Raw genomic sequence first — 19,079 nt, 5'->3', positions numbered from 1 at the left:
TTGAGGGACTTCAACAAATTTTTTCATCTGTAAAGTGGAGACAACATAGCCTCAGAGTGTTGATGATTAAATGAGTTCTATGAGGACCTTATGCATTCAGAACAGCTCTTGGCACAAAGCAGGAGCTCAGTGAGTCTACGGTTACGGATTGCATGTGTATCTGAACATGTATGGTAGTGTGTGCACATGTGCGAGCGGGTGTGGCCAAAATGGGCATCAGCGTTTGCATCTCTATGTGGGTCTTCATGGGACTTGGAGCCTCTCCTCTTGCCTCTGCCTCTAGCCTTTTGCCTCGTTTCCTTCTAAGGTCTATTATATGGAAACCTGAAACATAAGCACCCCCTCCCTGCAGCCCCTCTGGATCTTCTGGGGTCATTCCTGGAGTGAAGGTGACCTCCGTTCTCTATTTGCCAAAGGGTTTTTATTTCTGCCCCTTGATACCTCAATTCCCCCCACTGCCTGCACAGGAACAAGGGTCCCTTGGTATCCACCTACAGAAGGAGGAGTCAGGGTGTGTGTGTGTGTGTGTGTGTGTGTGTGTGTGTGTGTTGGGAATGGGGAATGGGTGGGACAGAGGAAAGATTTCTCCAACTCATCAGTTGCCTTACAAGAAAGCCTATATTTAGCCAGGCTTAGAGGGCCTGTAAATATGTATTTTGCAATACAGACAGCCATAGCTGTGGGAGCTCCAGAGATATGCAGGGAGGTCAAAGAAAAAATCACCCGGAAAGATTGGGCAATGTAGTTTGTCATCAGCAGATTCGAAGGACTCTTTCTACTGCCTGCTCCAGCTGCTAATAATATACATTCCTGTGTTTTGATGGTGGTTTCTATTTTTCATCTGCTCTCTGGATCTTCCATAGTGGGTGCCTGAGGAGGAGACTGGCTCTCAGAGTTACCTTCCGCCACCAGCCTTTGTCTCACCTGCTGTGGGTCAGGGAAAAGAGCATCTTGCCCATGCCAGCTCCCTTCCCGACTAGCTCTGCCAGGCTCAGCCTGGCGGGGCACCTGGCACATGTACAGCCTCTGTAGGCCAGCTCTCCCGTCTCCCACACTCAACCCCTTGCATTTGAGGTGACCTTGAGGGGACAAATCCTGCCACTTCAGAGCAGTTCTCTTTGAGAAAACTCTTCTTCTTAAAAAAAGAAAGAAAGAAAGAAAAAGGATGAATATATATATGTATGCTATATATGTAATTTTAGTTTGAAAAGTTTCTTAAAAAATAAGAAAAGTTCCGATGTAATGAGCAGAATTTATAAGTGCTCTAGCATTGTGTCATTTTTGCTTTATATTCTTTCACAGGAGAGGACATGAAAGTTGGTGCTTTCTCTTTGCCCCCTCCCATTGTCCACCATACCCACCGTCGCGAATCTGGGATGCATGCACCCTTTATAGTCCACAATTTATTATTATTATTTTTTTAATTTTTATTTATTTATTTATGATAGTCACAGAGAGAGAGAGAGAGAGAGGCAGAGACACAGGCAGAGGGAGAAGCAGGCTCCATGCACCGGGAGCCCGACGTGGGATTCGATCCCGGGTCTCCAGGATCGCGCCCTGGGCCAAAGGCGGGCGCCGAACCGCTGCGCCACCCAGGGATCCCTATTATTATTATTTTTATAAGACGTCGCGAATCTGGGATGCATGCACCCTTTATAGTCCACAATTTATTATTATTATTTTTATAAGATTTTATTATTTATGAGAGAGAGCACAGGAGTGCACGAGAGGGGGAGGGGCAGAGGGAAAGCAGGATTCCCGCTGAGAGGGGAGCCCCGCAAAGTGAGGAGCTTGACCCAACCTGAACTAAAGTCAGATTCTTAACCAACTGAGCCACCCAGGCACCCCTATTATTATTAATTGTAAAATACATGAAATAACATAAAATTTGCTACTTTAACTCTTTTAAGCATTCAGTTCTGTAGCATTAAGTACCTTCACACTGTTGTGCAACCATCACCACCACCCATCTCCAGAACTTTCTCATCTTCTCAACTGAAACTCTGTCCCCATTAAACACTAACTCCCCATGTCTTCCTCCCCGAGCACCTGGCATCCTACTTCCTGTCTCTATGAATGTGACAGCTCTTGATACCTCATGCAAGGGGAATCATAGAGCATGTGTGCATTTGTGCCTGGCTGACTTCACTTAGCATAATATCTCAAGGTTGACCTGTGTTGTAGAATCCGAATTCCCTTCCTTTATACCTCTAGCCCATAATTTTATATTTTCCCTACCCACTGAAGTATTCATAAAATAGCAGACAGTAATGCTTTCTGTATTGTCAATATGTATAAAACAACCATCCTATTGTGTGGATCATTTTGCGTCTTTTTTTTTCTTTCATTTGGCATGTTTTTCACAACAGAGCCACACTGATACGTGTGGCTCTGATTCCTTCACTTTAACTTCTGTTTGTTATTTCATCATGGGAATAAGCCACAATTTATTTATCAGTTCCTCTACTGAAGGGCATTTGAGGTGTTTCTGTGTTTTGCTATTATAAACAGGGCTGCAATAAACACCCTTGTACTTCTGTGAACGCATCCCAAGAGCATATACCTCTGAGCAGAGAGCCAGAGTCGTGGGCAGGCACACTTTCTACTTGTCTAGTACTGCCTGACCACTCTCCAGTGACAGCTCCGCTTTATGCTCTCGCCACCAGCATTTGTACAACATGTCCTGTCTGACCACATCCTTGCCAACATCTGCTCTTGTGAGACTTTATTTTTGCCAGTCTGATGGGTGTGAAGTGATACCTCATTTGAATCTGCATTCCCTGCCTATGAGGTCGCACATCCTATCATGCTCATTGACCATCTGGGATTCCTCTGGGCAAATTGCTTACGTCCATATACTTTGCTATCTGTTGCACCATTTTTTTTCTGGTGCACCTTTTGATACGAGTTATAGAAAGCCCAACTAGATGTGGTTTAAGCAAAAAAGGAATTTTATGATCTCACATAACAAGAAGCCTTAGGGTTGGTTAAATTCAGAATCTCAGCTGTGACAACCAAGAACCAGGGTCTTCCCATCTTTCTACAAAATCCTCCTCATCATGTTGGCTTGCCTCTTAGACTGGCCCCTTCATGGTCCACAGGGGTGGCCTCAACTCCGGGTGTCTTGTGCAGACAAACGTCCAGAGGCAGAAGTGGACGTTTCTTCTCAGTGTCATTCTCCCAGAGCCCCCACAGGAGATTTCCCTTCTGGGCTTGGTGGCCAGAATTGCATACATGTCCACACCTAAGCCAACCACTGGCCAGAGAAACTGTATCACCATTCACCTGGTGCATCTGGAGAAGGCCCAGCCTCCCCAAAAACCTAGACTCTGGATTCCTGAATCATACCAGGGTTCCAGTAGGCAGGGAAGAAGGGAAGGAATGCCATTTGGGGTGGTACCCAAAAGGTCTATGCTTTCCTTATTGACTTGTAGGAGTTCTTTATATATCTTGGATACTAATCTTTTAGTTGTTTATTTTTAATTCAAATAAAAAACATTTTCAGTTCAGTTGACACATGTTACATTGTTTTCAGGTCCTTTTATCTGTTTCACATGCTGCCTACGTTGTCACCCAGGTTGTTGCTTGCCTTTTAACTCTGTTTATGTCATAGCAGAAAGCCTTTTCTTTTTCTTTTTTGTAATGTAGTAAAATTGATCAGTCTTTTGTGAGTTGCATCTCTTGTCTGAGAAATCTTTTCCTATCCTGAGATCTCCTACATTTTATTCTAAGTATTATAAAGTTTTGCTTTTTTCACTTTTAGGTCTTCAGTCCATCTGGAATTAATATTTATGGATGGTGTGAAGATTTTTCATTCGAAAAGCCAATTGTCACAACACTTTTTATTAGTCTGTTCCCTCTCATTGAGTCGCAATGCCACTGACATCATAAATCACATTCCCACATATGCTTGGGTCTGTTTCTGGGCACTCTATTCTATTGATCTCTTTGTCTAGCCCAGCACCAATACCACATTGTTTTAATTACTATCCCTTTCAAATAAGTCTTGGTATCTGTTAGGAGCTTATTCTTTTTCCGAATTGTCTAGGCTCTTCTTGGTCCTTGGCTTTTCTGTATGAATTTTAGAATCGGCTTGCCTAACTGAAAAATCCTATCGGGATATTTATTGGACTCTCATTGAATCAGAAGATTAATATGGAGAGAATTGTCTTCATGACATTGAGGCTTCTCATCTCTAAATTTAAAACATCTCTCCACTTATTCCTTTTATAGCCTATAGTTTTTATAGTTTTACAGCCTATCGTTTTTCTTCATAAATATCTGTGAGTTTTTTCAAGGTTCAGTACGATTTTAATTTTATTTTTAATGATTTATTTTTAAAAAGATATTACAGCTTCTAATAACTTATTGTTGGTGTATAGAAACACTATTGGATTTCCTATTTTATTTGTATTGGATATTAATTTTTGTCCAGCAACCTTGCTGATCTTAATAACCCTAATAACATGCCTGCAGAATCTCTTGGATTTTCTCTGTAAATAATCATACCATCTGCAAAAAATGTCAGAGATTTTGTTTCTTTTATTTTCCTAATCCTTTATCACTGAGCGGTAGCTTCTAAATCCAACTTCTCCCAGCTCTCAGGCAGTGCCAGTTGGCTGGCCCTGGGCAGCTATAGTCTTGCCCCTTCAGCTATAAATAAATAAAAGACCCCTTACTTTCTCCAGACCTTTACAGTTTACAAAGCACTTTCGCTTTCATTATCTCATTGATCCTGATTACTCCCCACGTTACAGAGAGGGAGCATCTTGGCTCCCAGTCCCGAGACTTGGCTGGGCCGCGAATACTGGGCTGTGAGACCTCTGACAGTCCCTCCCCTTCTCTGTTTCGCCTGTAAGCTAAAAAGTTTGGCCAGGGCTGGGTCTCTGGTATTCTCAGATCCATGACTGATGATTGCTCTGGGCGGTCACAAGGCTCAAGGAAGCTCTTTGAAGACCAACGATAAAAATAATGAAAGGGGGGGTGGAGGATTCTGGTACACTTAGGTCCTCAGCACCTCCACTGGCGCCCCCAAACACCTAGGGGAGTGGGGAAATATGGACGTGCCCTTGCAAGTCGGAGGGTTGATACAAATGAGGGGGACCGTGGGGAAGAGGGCATTGTGTCCAGCCCCCCGCCTGCAGGCGCATTCTCCTCCCCGCTTGAAAGAACATCCTCTGGACCCGGAAGGGGAGGACGAGGTAAGGCTTGAGGCCGTGGGCCTCCTCCTGCGTCGCCCCCTCTAGCTGCAGAGCTCAGCAAACACTTCTGACGCGCATCCCCAACCGGGGCGGAGCGCTCCCTCCCCTGCGCCCGACCCCCCCCACCCCCGGCCCTGTCCTCGCTCTGCCCCAGTACTGCGCAGGCGCAGGTTCAGGAGGCAGCCGCGAACGCGCCCTCTCGTGGCGGACTGACAGATCGCATCCTTTGTTGTGGTGCTGGGGGCGGCAGAGAGGAGGGGGAAGATGTGGGTGGAGTCTGGGAGGCAGATGCGACAATCAGATCACAATGATGAGAATCCCTTTCCTTTGTCCCTCTTGACAACATATAATCCCCCCGTTGTAGGTGCAGATGAAGAAAATATGGCCCTCAGAAATCAGGAGGCTCATATAGACAGAGTGGAAGGAACGAGTTGGGGAGATGACGCATTCATTCATTCAATCAATCATTCATTCATTCAGCAAATATTCACTGAAATGGGGACAGCCAGAGACAAAGGACCAGAGGAATTAAATGGAGACACTGATAGGGGGAGATCCGGCAGAAATATCCTCATATTTCGACGAGTGTGGAGATGCAGAGGCCTGAGCCACCTATCCCCCCAGAGGGATGCTCCAGCTGGTGAGAGCCACATGGGGAGCTCAAGAAGGGACTACTCAGGGCCAGAAGGGACACTAGTCACAATGGACTGAAGCAATCGAATATGTTTAAAGCCATCAATTCTTAATTATGCTACTGTTTTTAAAAAACTAACTGCCCCCCCCCCAAAAAAAAACCTAACTGGCCCAAGTTTGAAAGGTGCTAGAGAATCAACTAATTATTTCAAAATTCGCAAATGCAGGAACAGAATTGAGTATTTATCCCATCTTTGCTATATGAGCCACCACACTCAGTAACCAAATAGTAAACGAGGGGCAGTTTCTGTGTCGAGAATTATTCCAGCTAATAAAGGAAGGAGTGATTGTGGGTATCACCATTGGGGGCGGGGAGGGAGGGAGACTGGTGGATGAGGCACGAAGCATCCATGGTTGCTATGCTTCTGGATGGAAGAAGCAGTACCACCATCTGTGAAGTGGTCTTGCCAAAGAAAATAGAACCTACACCTGATCAGGACTTTCAATCCAACTACCATTTACAGGAAATAACAATGTACAGGAAATACAATTTACAGGAAGTACAGAGGGTCAGAGAGACTTGTTAAAGAACACCCTAGACATGCAATCAGCGAAACCCAGCCTGGAAGACTGCACACCAAATAGCCTGGTTCTCTCAAGGAAAGAGACAGAGAGAAAGAGAGAGGTTTTAATGGGGGAATCTATGGATTTAAAGAGATTTAAAGGAGACATATCCATCAGTTGCAGGGTGTGCACCTTATTTGGATCCTGATTCAAACAAATATATTGTAAAAAACAAAAAACAAAAAACCAAACACATTTATAAGAAATTGGAAATCTGAACACTATAGGTCTGATATTAAGGAATTATTAACTTTAAGGTCTGCTAATGTACTAGTTGTAATAATTGTGATTGTTTAAAAATGAGTCATTCTATTAAAAATAGTAAATTAGAAGAGTCATTGTCTTTCAAAGTTACATGCTAAAATATTGACAGAAGAAATTAAATAGGAGGGAAACTTGGGTGGGTACAGGTGAAGGAGATTGGCCACGAGTTGCTGACTGTTGAAGTTGGGTGATGGATATATAGGGGTTCATTCTTTTATTCTACAGACTTTTGTTTAAAATTTGCAAACTACGGGGCACCTGGGTGGTTCAGTCAGTTAAGTGGCTAACTCTGGATCTCAGCTCCAGTCTTGATCTCAGGGTTGTGAGTTTTTAAAAAATAATAAAATAAAATACTTTGCAAACTAAGAAGTTCAAGGGCCCTGTGACCCCACTCTTTACCTGTCAGGCCCCAACAAACAGAGATACTGAGCAGTCTAGCAGCAGCTTGCAGTCCAGATAGCTCTGAGGTGCAGAGATCCTCTCGTGGGCCATAGGGGACTTCCAGGGGACTTCCGACTGGCTCCTGGCACAGTCCCTGGTTCCCTTGGTTTGGGGGAGGGGGAGAAGGATCTGTAAGGAAATGTGTCTATAGGCCCTGTGGCACTGGACACTGCTACCTCAAGACAGCTGAGGGTATGAGTAGGTGGCTCAAATAAAATAGCAGGGGAGTCACACGGAGTCACATGGAGCCACTGAGGTGCTGAGGCCTGGGCAACTGGCCAGACTGTCAGCTCTGCTTGCTCCCCCAGAGCCCTCTGACTCTCCTTCTGCCTCCAGAACCTTTCTTCCTCATGCCCTCCATTTCTGAGAAGGCAGAGAGGCGCCAAGGTGACTCTGGGACAAGCCTGAGAGCCTAAGTGGACGCTGACTCTGGAATTTGGTGGCTCTCCAGGGATGGATGGGATGGTCAGGTGGTGGGAGAGAGAAAGATGAGGACTCAGTAACCTGCCTACGGATCATTCTGGCTGACAGGCCAACAGCCTGCTCCACCAGACCTGTTCCCGGGGGTCCTTGCTTGGGGTGCTGAGCATGGCGGGGGAAGTAGTAAGGCCCAGGAGGGAGGCTCACGCACACACCAGGAATTTTGGAACCCTGGCACCCTTGAGTCCCAGCCTCCTTCTCAGGACGTCTAGGGAGAGTCCTTTCTGCCTGCTCTGAGTGAGAAGCCCCCAAAGAGAAGTGCATCCCTCCCCTTTGGGGTCAGCTGTCCCCACCAGTGTGCAGGCTCCACGGGCCCAGCTTTCTGCCCCTCCCTGCCTCCTGCCCCACACTGCGCAGGCTCTGTAAATATGCGCAGAGTTCATGATGTTGTGGCTTCGTCACAAGGACTCACAAGGACATGAGAGGTGAGCACTATCTCTGCCACGTTGTAGTTGTAGGAACAGAGCCTAGAGAGGACAGCTGAGCTCTTCAAGGCCAATGTCTCCAGGGAGGGGTCAAGGTGGGAATTGCATCCAAGCTGGCGGACCTCCAAGCCTGTGCCACCTCTTTTGCTCCCCTGTCTGCCTGGCTCATCCTGTCCAGGGCTGTCTTTCTTCCCAGACCTGGGGTACATGCCGAGCGTGATTGGTCTGGGGATGACAGCTGGGGAGGTGGGCAGCCAGCTGTTCTGTGTGCAGTTAAGGAGGCTGTCAGTCCCCCCTACACCTGCTAGTTGCCAGGCCCGGTGCCAGGTCCGGGATGCAAGGATAATAAGGTTTGAGTCCACCCCACAGTGCTGTGCACTCTGGGACCCGGGGGGAGCCCAGCTCAGCCTAGTGGAGGAAGCCAGAGCAAAAAGGCTTCAGAGAGGAGAGGAGGCCTCTCTTGAGGCTTGCTAGGCAAGTGGCAGTTTGCTGGTCCCACGAGGGCAGGAAGGGAACTCCAAGCAGAGGGAAGGGCTTGTGCAAAAGACTGAGAGCATGGCAGCTAGGGGGCTGCAGAGAGAGGCTGGGCAGGAGCCTGGGATGGTGTGTGTGTGTGTGTGTGTGTGTGTGTGTGTGTGTGTGTGTGTGTGGTTCGTTGGTTGGCAAGGGTGACAGGAGGGGATGCTGGACAGGACGGCCAGGTACGGGCAGGGTCTGAAAGCCACCAACAGCTGGGGACTTAGGGCAATAGGAGCCCTTAGTGTCTTCAGGGCTGACTTGGGGAGTCAGGTTGGTGGTTTAGAAAATGTTCTCTGGCCACTGCAGTGAAGGGGGGATCATTGGAGGGACCCTGTCATGTGAGGGGAGTGTCCACTCCAGATTCAGTGCCTGCTCTGCGGGGGGGAAGGGGAGGGACCCACTGGCAGAAGCTGGGGCCAGCTGCTCTGGGACACCTCCCTCTCCTCGTCCCTCCCTCATCCCCTCCCTCGTCCCCTCCCACTCTGCCTCCCTCCCTCCTCCCCCTCTGCTCCTGTCTCTGTCACTCTCAGGGCCCGGGCAGGCTGGGGCAGCCATGGCAGCAGCACTAATCTGGATTCTTCTCCTTGTGGGCAAGTTGGGGCCTTCTTCTGGGATAGGCCCAGGACAAAGGGATGGGATTTAGGGGTGAAGAGGTGGAAATACTGAGGCCCCTCAGGGGAGGGGTCTGGGGCAGGGGCCAGAGGACTTTGGGGTGTTCATGCTGTGTCCAGCGGGAGGCCCAGGGAAATGAGGCTGGACGTGGGGCTCTGGTATGTGGGGGCCTGGGAGCTCTGACTGATGGGGTGTCTGAGGCCAAGGTGGGCCTGATGGCACAGGCCCGGAGTGTCGTTGGCCCTTTAATGGGCTGGCTGGTCTGCCTCCTTTCTAGGCTCAGGCTAAATTTGGCCTTGGGAGGGTGTGGGGGCCCGTTGGGGCAGGTCCTTCTCCTGGGGCTTAGGATCCCATTTGCTTAGCTTTTATTGGCTTCTCTTGTGGGCCCCTTTCCTGCTGTGTATTAGGGGAGTTGGAAGGGGTCCTCGCTACCCACCTTCCTCAAAAGTTCGTTCCGTGCCCCCCTCCCCTCCAGCTTCCCAGACACTCAGCATTCTTTTTTAAAATTTGTATTTATTAATTTTTTTTGAGAGAGAGAGAGGGTGACCAAGCATGCACAGGGAGGGAGGGTGGTGGGAGGGGCAGAGGGAGACGGAGAGAGAATCTTAAGCAGGCTCCATGCCTAGAGTGACAGAGCCCAACATGGGACTTCATCTTGAGACCCTTATCAGACCATGACCTGAACTGAAATCAAGAGTCGGATGCCTCACCCCCTGAGCCACCCAGGCACCCCTGACACAGCATTCTTTAGGGATTTTTTGCAAGTACCCTTAACATGCATACACACCCCCACACCCCACATACCCCCTAGCCAGATAGCAGTCCCTGCCTGGTGTGACCCCTTAAAGGGAGCTTAAAATGAGGACTGAGGGAGGCAGCTCCCATGAATCCAAACCAAACAAAGGTCAAGTCCTGTCACTGATCCAAGTGTGTGGAACAGCCAGGGCACCCCCTGTCCTTTCCTGGAGGCCTCCCACCACTTCTCCTGCCTCTTAGGGGCACCAGGAACTTATCCCCTCCCTGCCCAGGACTAATGCTGATGCATGGGTTTGGGGGTTGTGGGGTCCCCACAGGTCTCTTGGCAGGGCGAGGGGACACCGAGGCCCAGCAGACCACCCTGCAGCCTCTTGTGGGCCGTGTCTTTGTGCACACCTTGGACCGGGAAACCTTCCTGCATCTTCCTGAGCATGTTGGTGAGAGGGGTCTGAAGGGCATCGAGTGGGCTGCTGGTACCTGGCTGGGGGCTAGTGAAGCCTCCTATCACTTCTCCAACCCTCTTTCCTTCTACCAGATGTCCCCTCCACTGTCCCAATCACCTACCACGCCCACCTCCAAGGATACCCAGACCTGCCTCGGTGGCTCCGCTACACCCAGCGCAGCCCCCACCAGCCTGGCTTCCTCTACGGCACCCCCACTCCAGAAGATCGTGGGCGCCAGGTCATTGAGGTACCAGCAGGGACCCCAGTGGCTCTGTCCCATGTGGGCATCTGTGCCTGTCCATTTACATAATTTAGATGCCTCTAATTTGTGGGTATCTCAGTCCCCTCCTTGTTTCTCCCCTCAACCCATCCCTCCACCCTCTTCCCTCTACCCCATCAGGTCACAGCTTACAATCGGGACAGCTTTGACACCACCCGGCAGAGGCTGGTGCTGTTGATTGGAGACCCAGAAGGTACTACTAGCCCCACCGCACCCCCGCCCCACCTCTACCCCCTCAATGCCCCTCTTGGGGGATTTCCCTCGGGAGGGAAGGGGTGTGTGTGAAGGGGACACCCACAAGTGGGAATAGTGGGAGCAAGGCATCCTGGAAAGGCTTGAGCTGTATTCTTGGCTGTTGTGCTGACAGTCTGTGGGGCCTTGGGAAGTGGTTGAGGCTGTGGGCAGGGCACTTGGGGCCTGTGAGGGATGGGAAGTTAGGGAGGAAGGAAGGAGTCTGATGGGGCATAGGGAGGAGCTCGAATGGGGCGAGCCTTGGGAAGGATCCGTGCAGTACTCCGGGCAGCCTCAAGTGCCAACCTGGCATTTCCAGGGCCCCTGCTGCCATACCAAGCTGAGTTCCTGGTGTGCAGCCATGATGTGGAGGAGGTGCTGCCCTCAACGCCTGCCAGTCGCTTCCTCACATCCTTGGGAGGGCTCTGGGAGCCAGGGGAGCTCCAGCTACTCAACATTACCTCTGCCTTGGACCGTGGAGGCCGCGTCCCCCTTCCCATTGAGGGTCGCAAGGAAGGGTAAGTGTGTGACCCAGGAGGGCTTTCTGGAGGAGGTGGCGGCAGCTGGCCTTCGAGGTGGTGGGGCATGGAGCACCTTCGTGTACCTTCACACCCAAGTGTATCTCCCAGTGTCACATCACTGTCCACTTTCCTCCAGCCACCCCTTCATCTTTTTGCCCTTCCTGGGCCCAAACCGTAATTACCCTAAACTCCATACTCCCTGATATCCCATGAGGACATAAAAGATCCAGCCATCAAAAGACATTCCTGGGAGTGTTAGGCCTCCTAGAAGACTGGGGTGCTCTGTGTACTCTCATCATAACCCAGGTCTCAGAAGTGGCCCTGTAACCCCAAATCTGCAGTGCCCAGTGGCACCCCCCTCCCAGTATGCTAACCGTGGCTTCTATCTGGGCCCAGGGTTTACATCAAGGTGGGATCTGCTTCACCCTTCTCCACCTGCCTGAAGATGGTGGCATCTCCCGACAGCCACGCTCGCTGTGCCCAGGGTCAGCCTCCACTTCTGTCCTGCTATGACACCTTGGCACCTTACTTCCGTGTTGACTGGTGCAATGTGACCCTGGTGAGGAGGGATCCTGGCTCCGGGGGTGGGGATAGGGCATCGCAATCTCCTCCGTACCCCTCTTCCATTCCATCTCTATTCCTGTTTCTTTCTCTGATTACACACACACACACACACACACACACACACACACACACAAGCACACTGAAGTTCCATCTCATCCCATAAGGGGGCGACAGAGTCCATAATCCAGAAAAGGGCTCTCCAGGTCCAGAAGTCGCAGGTGGGCCCAACCCAGCAGCGAGAACCATCACTTCCATAGGGCAGTTCCAAAAATCCTTTTCCCACCACGGGACACTCTGGGGCAGTTCTGTCTGCTTCCTTCTAAGGTGTCACCTAGCAAATCTGCCTGCGACAAGGAAAAGATAGCTCTCACTCCCAAGTTACAAACCAGAGATGCTCACTACTGCTTTTTGGGATATTGAGCACAATTATCTGAGGATCTGGGGTCCTTAGAGACCCTGACTCCCCAGTCTGGGAACCCCTAGAGTCCTCTGTTCAAGTCAATCAACAACATCTTTGAGCACTTGCCGTGGGCGAGGCACTATCCAATCAACATGTTTTACCCTCACCACCGCTCCAGAGACAGGTACCACTATTACCATTGACTTTACAGGTGAGGGAGAGGAGTCACCTGGAGGTAAGTCATCCAGCACAGCACCTGTCTGAATCAGGATTCAAACTTACACAGTAGGGCCTTAGAGGTGTGCTCTAACCATTGTACAGACCTGCCTCTCCTCGACCTTCTCTCTGGGGTCCTAGTCCAGTGCTTGTCCTCCTAACTCACCCAAGCTGGGGGAGGCAGGCAGAAGGAAACCCTGTGGTTGTATGGGGCACACCTGCCCTGTCCCCCGGGCGTCTCTGTGTCCAGCCAACTGCTCCTGGGCTCTCTGAGCAGGTGGATAAGTCAGTGCCAGAGCCTGCAGATGAGATGCCTACCCTAGGCGATGGGATCCTGGAGATTGACCCGTTCTTCTGCCCACCTACTGAGGCCACAGCCCGAGACTTCCTCACTGACGCACTGGTCACCCTCCTGGTGCCACTGCTGGTGGCTCTGCTCCTCACTCTGCTGCTGGCCTACATCATGTGCTGCCGGCGAGAGGGACAGTGAGTGTGAGGGACAGAGGGTGGGGAGGGTACTGTGGCTGGTGCTCACATCCATGGGACTCCTTGTGGCACTTGTGCTCCCTGGGGACACAGACCCCCTCAGGGAGCGGAGTCCTCGGCCAGGAAAGAAATGGGGACCTCTTGCCTGGTCTGGCACCAGGAGGGGGGTTGCGGATAATAACTATTACCCTCCCTCACTTTTCCACAGGCTGAAGAGAGACCTGGCCACCTCTGAGTGAGTAGGGGAAAGCTGGGGGCTGGGTGGGAGCACCCCTAGACTCCATGAGCAGTGCAGACAAGCAGATTACTCTGGGAGGATGGGAGCCATGCCTGGCCTCTGAGCTCCAGCTCTGGGCTGGCTGATTGCTGCGCCTGACCTATCCTGGCCTGGCCTTCTCATTTTCTGGTCTCCATAGAGGACCCTAATCTGGGATGGGGCATGGGAAGGGACCCAGCCGGGTGTAGGGGTCTGCTGCCACCCTAGGGGCGGGGGAGAGGGTTTGAGAAGCAACTTGAGGCTGCGTGCCCACACACATGCACAACATGTGCACACACGCACACACATACACTTCACTGAGTCAGACACTATGTATGGTTCCAGGCTCGGTTATGCCACACAATCAGTGGGACGCTCTCTGGCCCGGGTTTCTCCATGTGATGTCATATGCTTTCAATTCCTCCAGCCCTGGCCAAATCCATCTTACTCTTTTGCTCAGGTTTCCACACCCTCCCCACCAACCCGGCTTTACCTTTCCCCTGTCCCAAGTCTCCTTCCACTCCCTTTCCCTTGAACCCCAAAGATTCCAGGAGGCAGGTATGAGATAAGTTAGGCTCCTTTTATTCTCACTGAGCCTGTGGCGGGCCTGGCACCCTGCCTCCTCCTTGCCTGGCCTGCTCTGTTAATTGTGGCGGCATTTGGCCACCCTGCGAACCCCCTTGGGTAGCCGCTTGTGCCCCCTTTGGGAGCCCGCTAGCAACCTGCGCTGCCCAGGCCGGCGCTGCCCAGGCCGGCGCTGCCCAGACCGGCGCTGCCCAGACCTGCGCTGTCTCTGGGTCCTGAACTTGAACTTGGAGGCAAACTTCTTGCCCATGCGGAAGGAGCCTGAGGCCCCCTTGCCAGTCACCTGCTTGAGAATGCCCTTGTCCACCAGCCCCTTGAGCACTCGTTTGAAGCGCCAAGCATTCCGGGTCATGTTGTAGCCCGTGGTGGCGACCGCCTTCTTCAGGGTGGCTAGAGTCACAGGATTGTGCATCCCCTTGTCCTCCACGACCCCCAGGATCACCTTGGATATGCTGGGCTTCCGGTGGGCTTTGGGGCTGGTGCAGTGCCCATTCTCGCTCTTGCTGGGGGTCCCAGATACGCTGGCCTGCCAGCTCGCACCCTGCACAGTGTTTGAGACCACAGGTGCAGATGGGGGTGGTACCAAAGTGTCTTTCTGCATCTCTCCCTGGGGCGGGTGGAGGGAACTAGGCGCAGGGACCTCCAGGGTGGCGGCTGGAAGTCTCCACTGGGTGGCTCTTCTGTGGGTGAGGCAAGTCTCTGTTCCTGGTTCCCTCGGAGCCTTCCCCTGGGTGGCCAGAGGAGGACCAGGGATGATTACCCTCAGCTGGCCTCAGCAGACTTGTGTCTCAGGTGCAGGGGGTGGCAAGATTATCTCTGCAGTGACCTCAGGGGGACATTGTGAGGCCACTAGAATCCTGAGAGGGTCACAGTGGTCCCATTGTTCCCATCTGGGAGGTGTGCACGGAGTTGCCAGATCGTGTGGGCATCTGACAAGTCAGGTGCCCCAGGAAGAAGGGCTGAGGCTGTGTGGGTGGATGGGTGGACCCCACATGGCGTGTTGATGCAGGCCCATGTGTGTTTAGAAATGTATTCATTGGCTGATTTCAGGGTATTCTGAGACCCCAGGGTTGGTTGTGGTTTTTTGTTTTTTGTTTTTTTTTAGATTTTATTGATTTATTTATTAGAGAGAGAGAGAGAGAGCTGGGTGGGAGAGCAGACAAGCTGACTCTGCACTGAGCGCAGAGCCTGACACAGGGCTCCATCTCCGGACCCCGAGATCATGACCTGAGCTGAAATCAAGAGTTGAGCACTTAACCGACTGAGCCCACAGCCATCCCCCTGAGACCCTCCATTTTAAACCTGCCATCTCAACCCACTGGGTTGAAGAATACAAACATTTGTAGAACAGACTTATACCAACATTTATGATTTTTTTACAGGGATAACATTTTCCAGAGTGAACAAAAATGTAATTCCTTGATCTCCCTAGGTCAGTTTGATTCCTTGGTCACTTTTGATCACAAAGCAGTGGAAAGGCTCTGCTTTGGTTGTTTTTTTGTTTGTTTGTTTTTGTTTTTGTTTTTTTTCATTTTTATTTGATAGAACTTTTTCCCATTGGGATGAGTGATTTTCCATGTAAGTTTTTCAAAGAACATTTTATTCCTCAATTTTTTTGGGCTGTGCCAAATTTGATCAATTACATCTTCTGCCATTGTGGAAATTCTCTTCTGAGCAGTTATTTCCATCATGGCCAGCTTTCCTGGCTTGGTTTGGCAGCTCTGAAGCTATCAGGAAAATCTGCTTCCTCCATCAATGTTGAACCAATAACCAGGTTTACCATGTGCCACATTAGCCCTTGATGGTTTGGATTTTGTGTTGATTTATTTCTACAAATTCAATTTTTTTTTTTTTTTTTTTTTTGCTTGTTCAGTGTCTGCTGTTTTCCAAATTATCCACAAATTGTGATTCTATTGCCTGTATCAGAGCGTGCTGGTCAGAATGTCCTCCAGCCTGACCCTCTTCTGTGGTCTATGTGTCAGAGACAGGGCTCGATGGGTGTGTGTTGGCGGTGGGGAGAGTGTGCATGCATGCATGTGTGTGTGCGTGCGTGCGTGTGTGTAGGAATGCCTGCCTATTCATTCTCGGCTGCCCAAGTGCTGATGTGGAAGGCAACAGTGGGTCTGGCTTCTGCTCCTGCTCTGGAAAAATGTCCCGGGAACATTTTCCACCTGTGTGTGTTGCCAGAGTAATGAGATCCAGATGCAGGGCTGGGGGTGAGGGGGAGTGGTGAGGGGGGGCATTAACTAAGGCCCTTCCCCTGCCAGGGCATTACCTGTCTGGCTGCCTCTAGTCCTAAGCATCCATATGCTGCTTGCTTCCTTTCTCTCTCAGCCTCCCCTTGCCTGGGAATGGAAAATTGTGTTTTGGACAACTGTGCTTGCCAAATTCCAGACTCAAGAGCTCATCTTGATCCTCCCCTGGCCTTAGAGGGTGACTCCACCTCCTCCCGCCAACCAGACAGGACTTGGTCCTACTCCCCCCAGGAGGAATGTGGCCCATTCAGCATGAAGCTAGCCAGTCTGACCTGTAGTCTAATCTCTTGGGCTCTAGCTGCTATTGGTGTCTACAGAGACTTGGACTGGGGTGGGGATAATGGCCCCTTCCCCATTTGATCAGTAACCCAGAGTCAAGTGGGGTAGCTTCCACCCTGCCTGGAGCCCCTACTCCTTTAAGGAAACTAATTTTTATATATATATATATATATATATATATATATATATATATATATATATATATTTGAGAGACAGCTGGAGAGAGCACAAGCAGGGGGAGGGGCAGAGAGGGAGAGGGATAAGCAGGCTCCCCACAGAGCAGGGAGCCCAGTGATATGGGGCTCTGGGGCTCCATCCCAGGACCCTGAGGTCATGATCTAAACCAAAGGCAGATTGAGCCATCTAGGCACCCCTCTTTTTTTTTTTTTTTTTTTAAGATTTTATTTGTTTTGAGAGTTGGGCAGGCAGAGGGAAAGAAGAGGGAGAGAAGCAGACTCCTGGCCGAGCGGGAGCCTGACTTGGGCTCAATCTCAAGACCCTGAGATAATGATCTGACCCAAAATCAAGATTGGGATGCTCTACTCACTGAACCACCCAGGTGCCCCAAGGAAAACTAATTCTTATTGTTTGTAATGAAGAGTCCCTGCTATCTCTCACCTGGCAACCAGGTAATCTAGGAAAATATCTCCAGGCTGGACCCACAAATGTGGGTGGATTCATGTAAAGGGGCTTGGAAACATCCCTTTACTAGAGGTCAAGCACATCAGTGGGCCTACTATAATAAAATAACGCTGATGATGATTATAGCAACGTTGGCCTTCCTATAATATTAGCTACCACTTGCTATGATGCTGACCAGGAGTGTTTTTTCCTGTATTAACTCATTTAATATGTACAAAAACTGCATTACGATGGAGGAAATAGTGGCACAGAGAAGTTAAGTGACTTGCATAAGATCACACAGCCAGTAAGTAGCAGGACTCACATTTATATTCAAAGCAAGTCCTGATGTTGGGTTACACCGTGCTACCCTACTTCTCAGAATGAACAGAAGCTTGCCCCAGGCAGCAGAAGGCAAGCTCATCAGGATCTCAAATGAGAATGAGGCTGAGCTTTCTGAGAAGACAGAAGCAAGTCTCCTTTCTGACATGAGAGCTCAGAAAGGGTTTTCTGACGGCCACAGGGATTTCAGGCCCACTGAAGGCAGATCCTGGGGTCGGCCTCATGGAGTTTTGATCTGGAATAAAGCCAGAGAGCAAAGACTTGGTGTCCAGAGCTAGTCAGTGGTGGGGGGCAGGCTGGGGAGAGGTGGGAGAGGGCCGGGTACAAAGGCCAGGGAGGCTAGATGGGAGGAGCCAGAAGATGAGACCCTGGAGGCCTGGCAGGAAACAGCCCGGGAGCCAGAGGAGGAGGTGGGAAGGATGGAGGGGGAAGTTTGCCAGACTAAGAGGGATGAGGTAGGGAAGACTGGATGGTCAATGGTAGGAGAGAGTATTTGGGGAGGGAGCTGAATGTTGGAAGGACCGGGAAGGTGATCGGAATATAAACCCCAGCAAACGCCGGCCTCTGGAAATACCAATCCACTGCGGGTACCTATTCATGGCTGGCACCTCAGGAGTTCTTAGTAGGCACCAGGCACTTCTCTAAACATTTTTCTCATTTAATTCCCACCACAGTACTAGGAGGCAGATTCTAGCATTATGTCCATCTTACAGTTGAGGACACTGAGGCACAGAGTGGTTCAGCAACTTGCCAGGGACACACAGCTTGGAATCCAGGCTGGCTGTGCCCACAGCCTATGCCTCCTCACTGGACACTGAGCTGGCACCAAAGACCTTCCTTGTTTGTCTTCCCCTCACCCGTCATGTGTGTGAGTTTCCTCTACATACCAGGTGGGGAGGGACTGCAGGGTGGCTCAGAGGCAGTGCGGCGCTGAGCCTCAGCGGATTTGGCTCCCGGGACTGACGACTGTGCCGGCCCGTGCCCCCAGCATCCAGATGGTCCACCACTGCACTATCCGCGGGAACACAGAGGAGCTGCGGCAGATGGCATCCAGCCGCGAGGTGCCCCGGCCCCTCTCCACGCTGCCTATGTTCAACGTGCGCACGGGCGAGCGGCTGCCTCCGCGAGTGGACAGCGCCCAGGTGCCCCTCATCCTGGACCAGCACTGAGGGGATATGCAGGTGGGTCTGGCGGAGTGGTGTCAGCCTCATATCTGGGAACAGCGTGGCTCCTGTCTGGGGGCTGGGACCGATGGTGGGGAAGGGGAGGTCAAAGAGAGGGGTCAGCAGACCCTCCTGCTCCTCTGAGGCAGCCGTGAGGGTTGTTCCGCAGGGCCAGGGCTATGTCCCCGCCCCCCATGCCAAATGGTGGGAGGGCTGGGGTGGGGAGGAGGCAGGAGGACCAAAGCCTGGGCATCACAGCCCCTCACCCCCTCCCTCTGCTGTTCCAGTTCCAGCCCCAGTCTCCTCTGCCTCTCTCCCCACCTCCCACAGAGCAGCTGACCCACAGCCACATCCTTCCTCAGGATTCTGGCTCCTGGCCTGATGGCCCCCAGGCTTGGAACAAGCAGAGAGATGGTGGCAGGGGAAGGTGAGGGGGGGTTGAGGGTCAAGACCCCTGGAATAAAGAGCTGCAGCTCTGCTCA

The 19,079-nt window shown here is 51.2% G+C and overlaps 1 protein-coding gene across 2 annotated transcripts; it reads left to right on the top strand.

The window, feature by feature from the left end:
- Positions 1–9,027: 9,027 nt before the first annotated feature.
- Positions 9,028–19,079, top strand: SGCA (sarcoglycan alpha). 2 transcript variants are annotated; one of them, XM_041726798.1, is made up of 10 exons: positions 9,028–9,177; positions 10,273–10,392; positions 10,491–10,645; positions 10,799–10,871; positions 11,229–11,427; positions 11,827–11,989; positions 12,888–13,096; positions 13,305–13,331; positions 18,423–18,615; positions 18,928–19,079. In XM_041726798.1, exons 1-9 carry the CDS (start codon positions 9,141–9,143, stop codon positions 18,601–18,603), a joined length of 1,164 nt encoding a protein of 387 aa, XP_041582732.1. In that variant the 5' UTR covers positions 9,028–9,140; the 3' UTR covers positions 18,604–18,615; positions 18,928–19,079. The 2 variants fall into 2 exon arrangements, with proteins under 2 accessions (XP_041582732.1, XP_041582731.1); XM_041726797.1 differs by having other exon boundaries at positions 18,885–19,079.

The sequence above is a fragment of the Vulpes lagopus genome, chromosome 12, assembly GCF_018345385.1.
Source record: "Vulpes lagopus strain Blue_001 chromosome 12, ASM1834538v1, whole genome shotgun sequence".
NCBI classification, from domain to species: Eukaryota; Metazoa; Chordata; class Mammalia; order Carnivora; family Canidae; genus Vulpes; species Vulpes lagopus.
The sequence above is the reverse complement of the archived record's forward strand: the minus strand, read 5'-3'. Positions and strand labels throughout refer to the sequence as shown.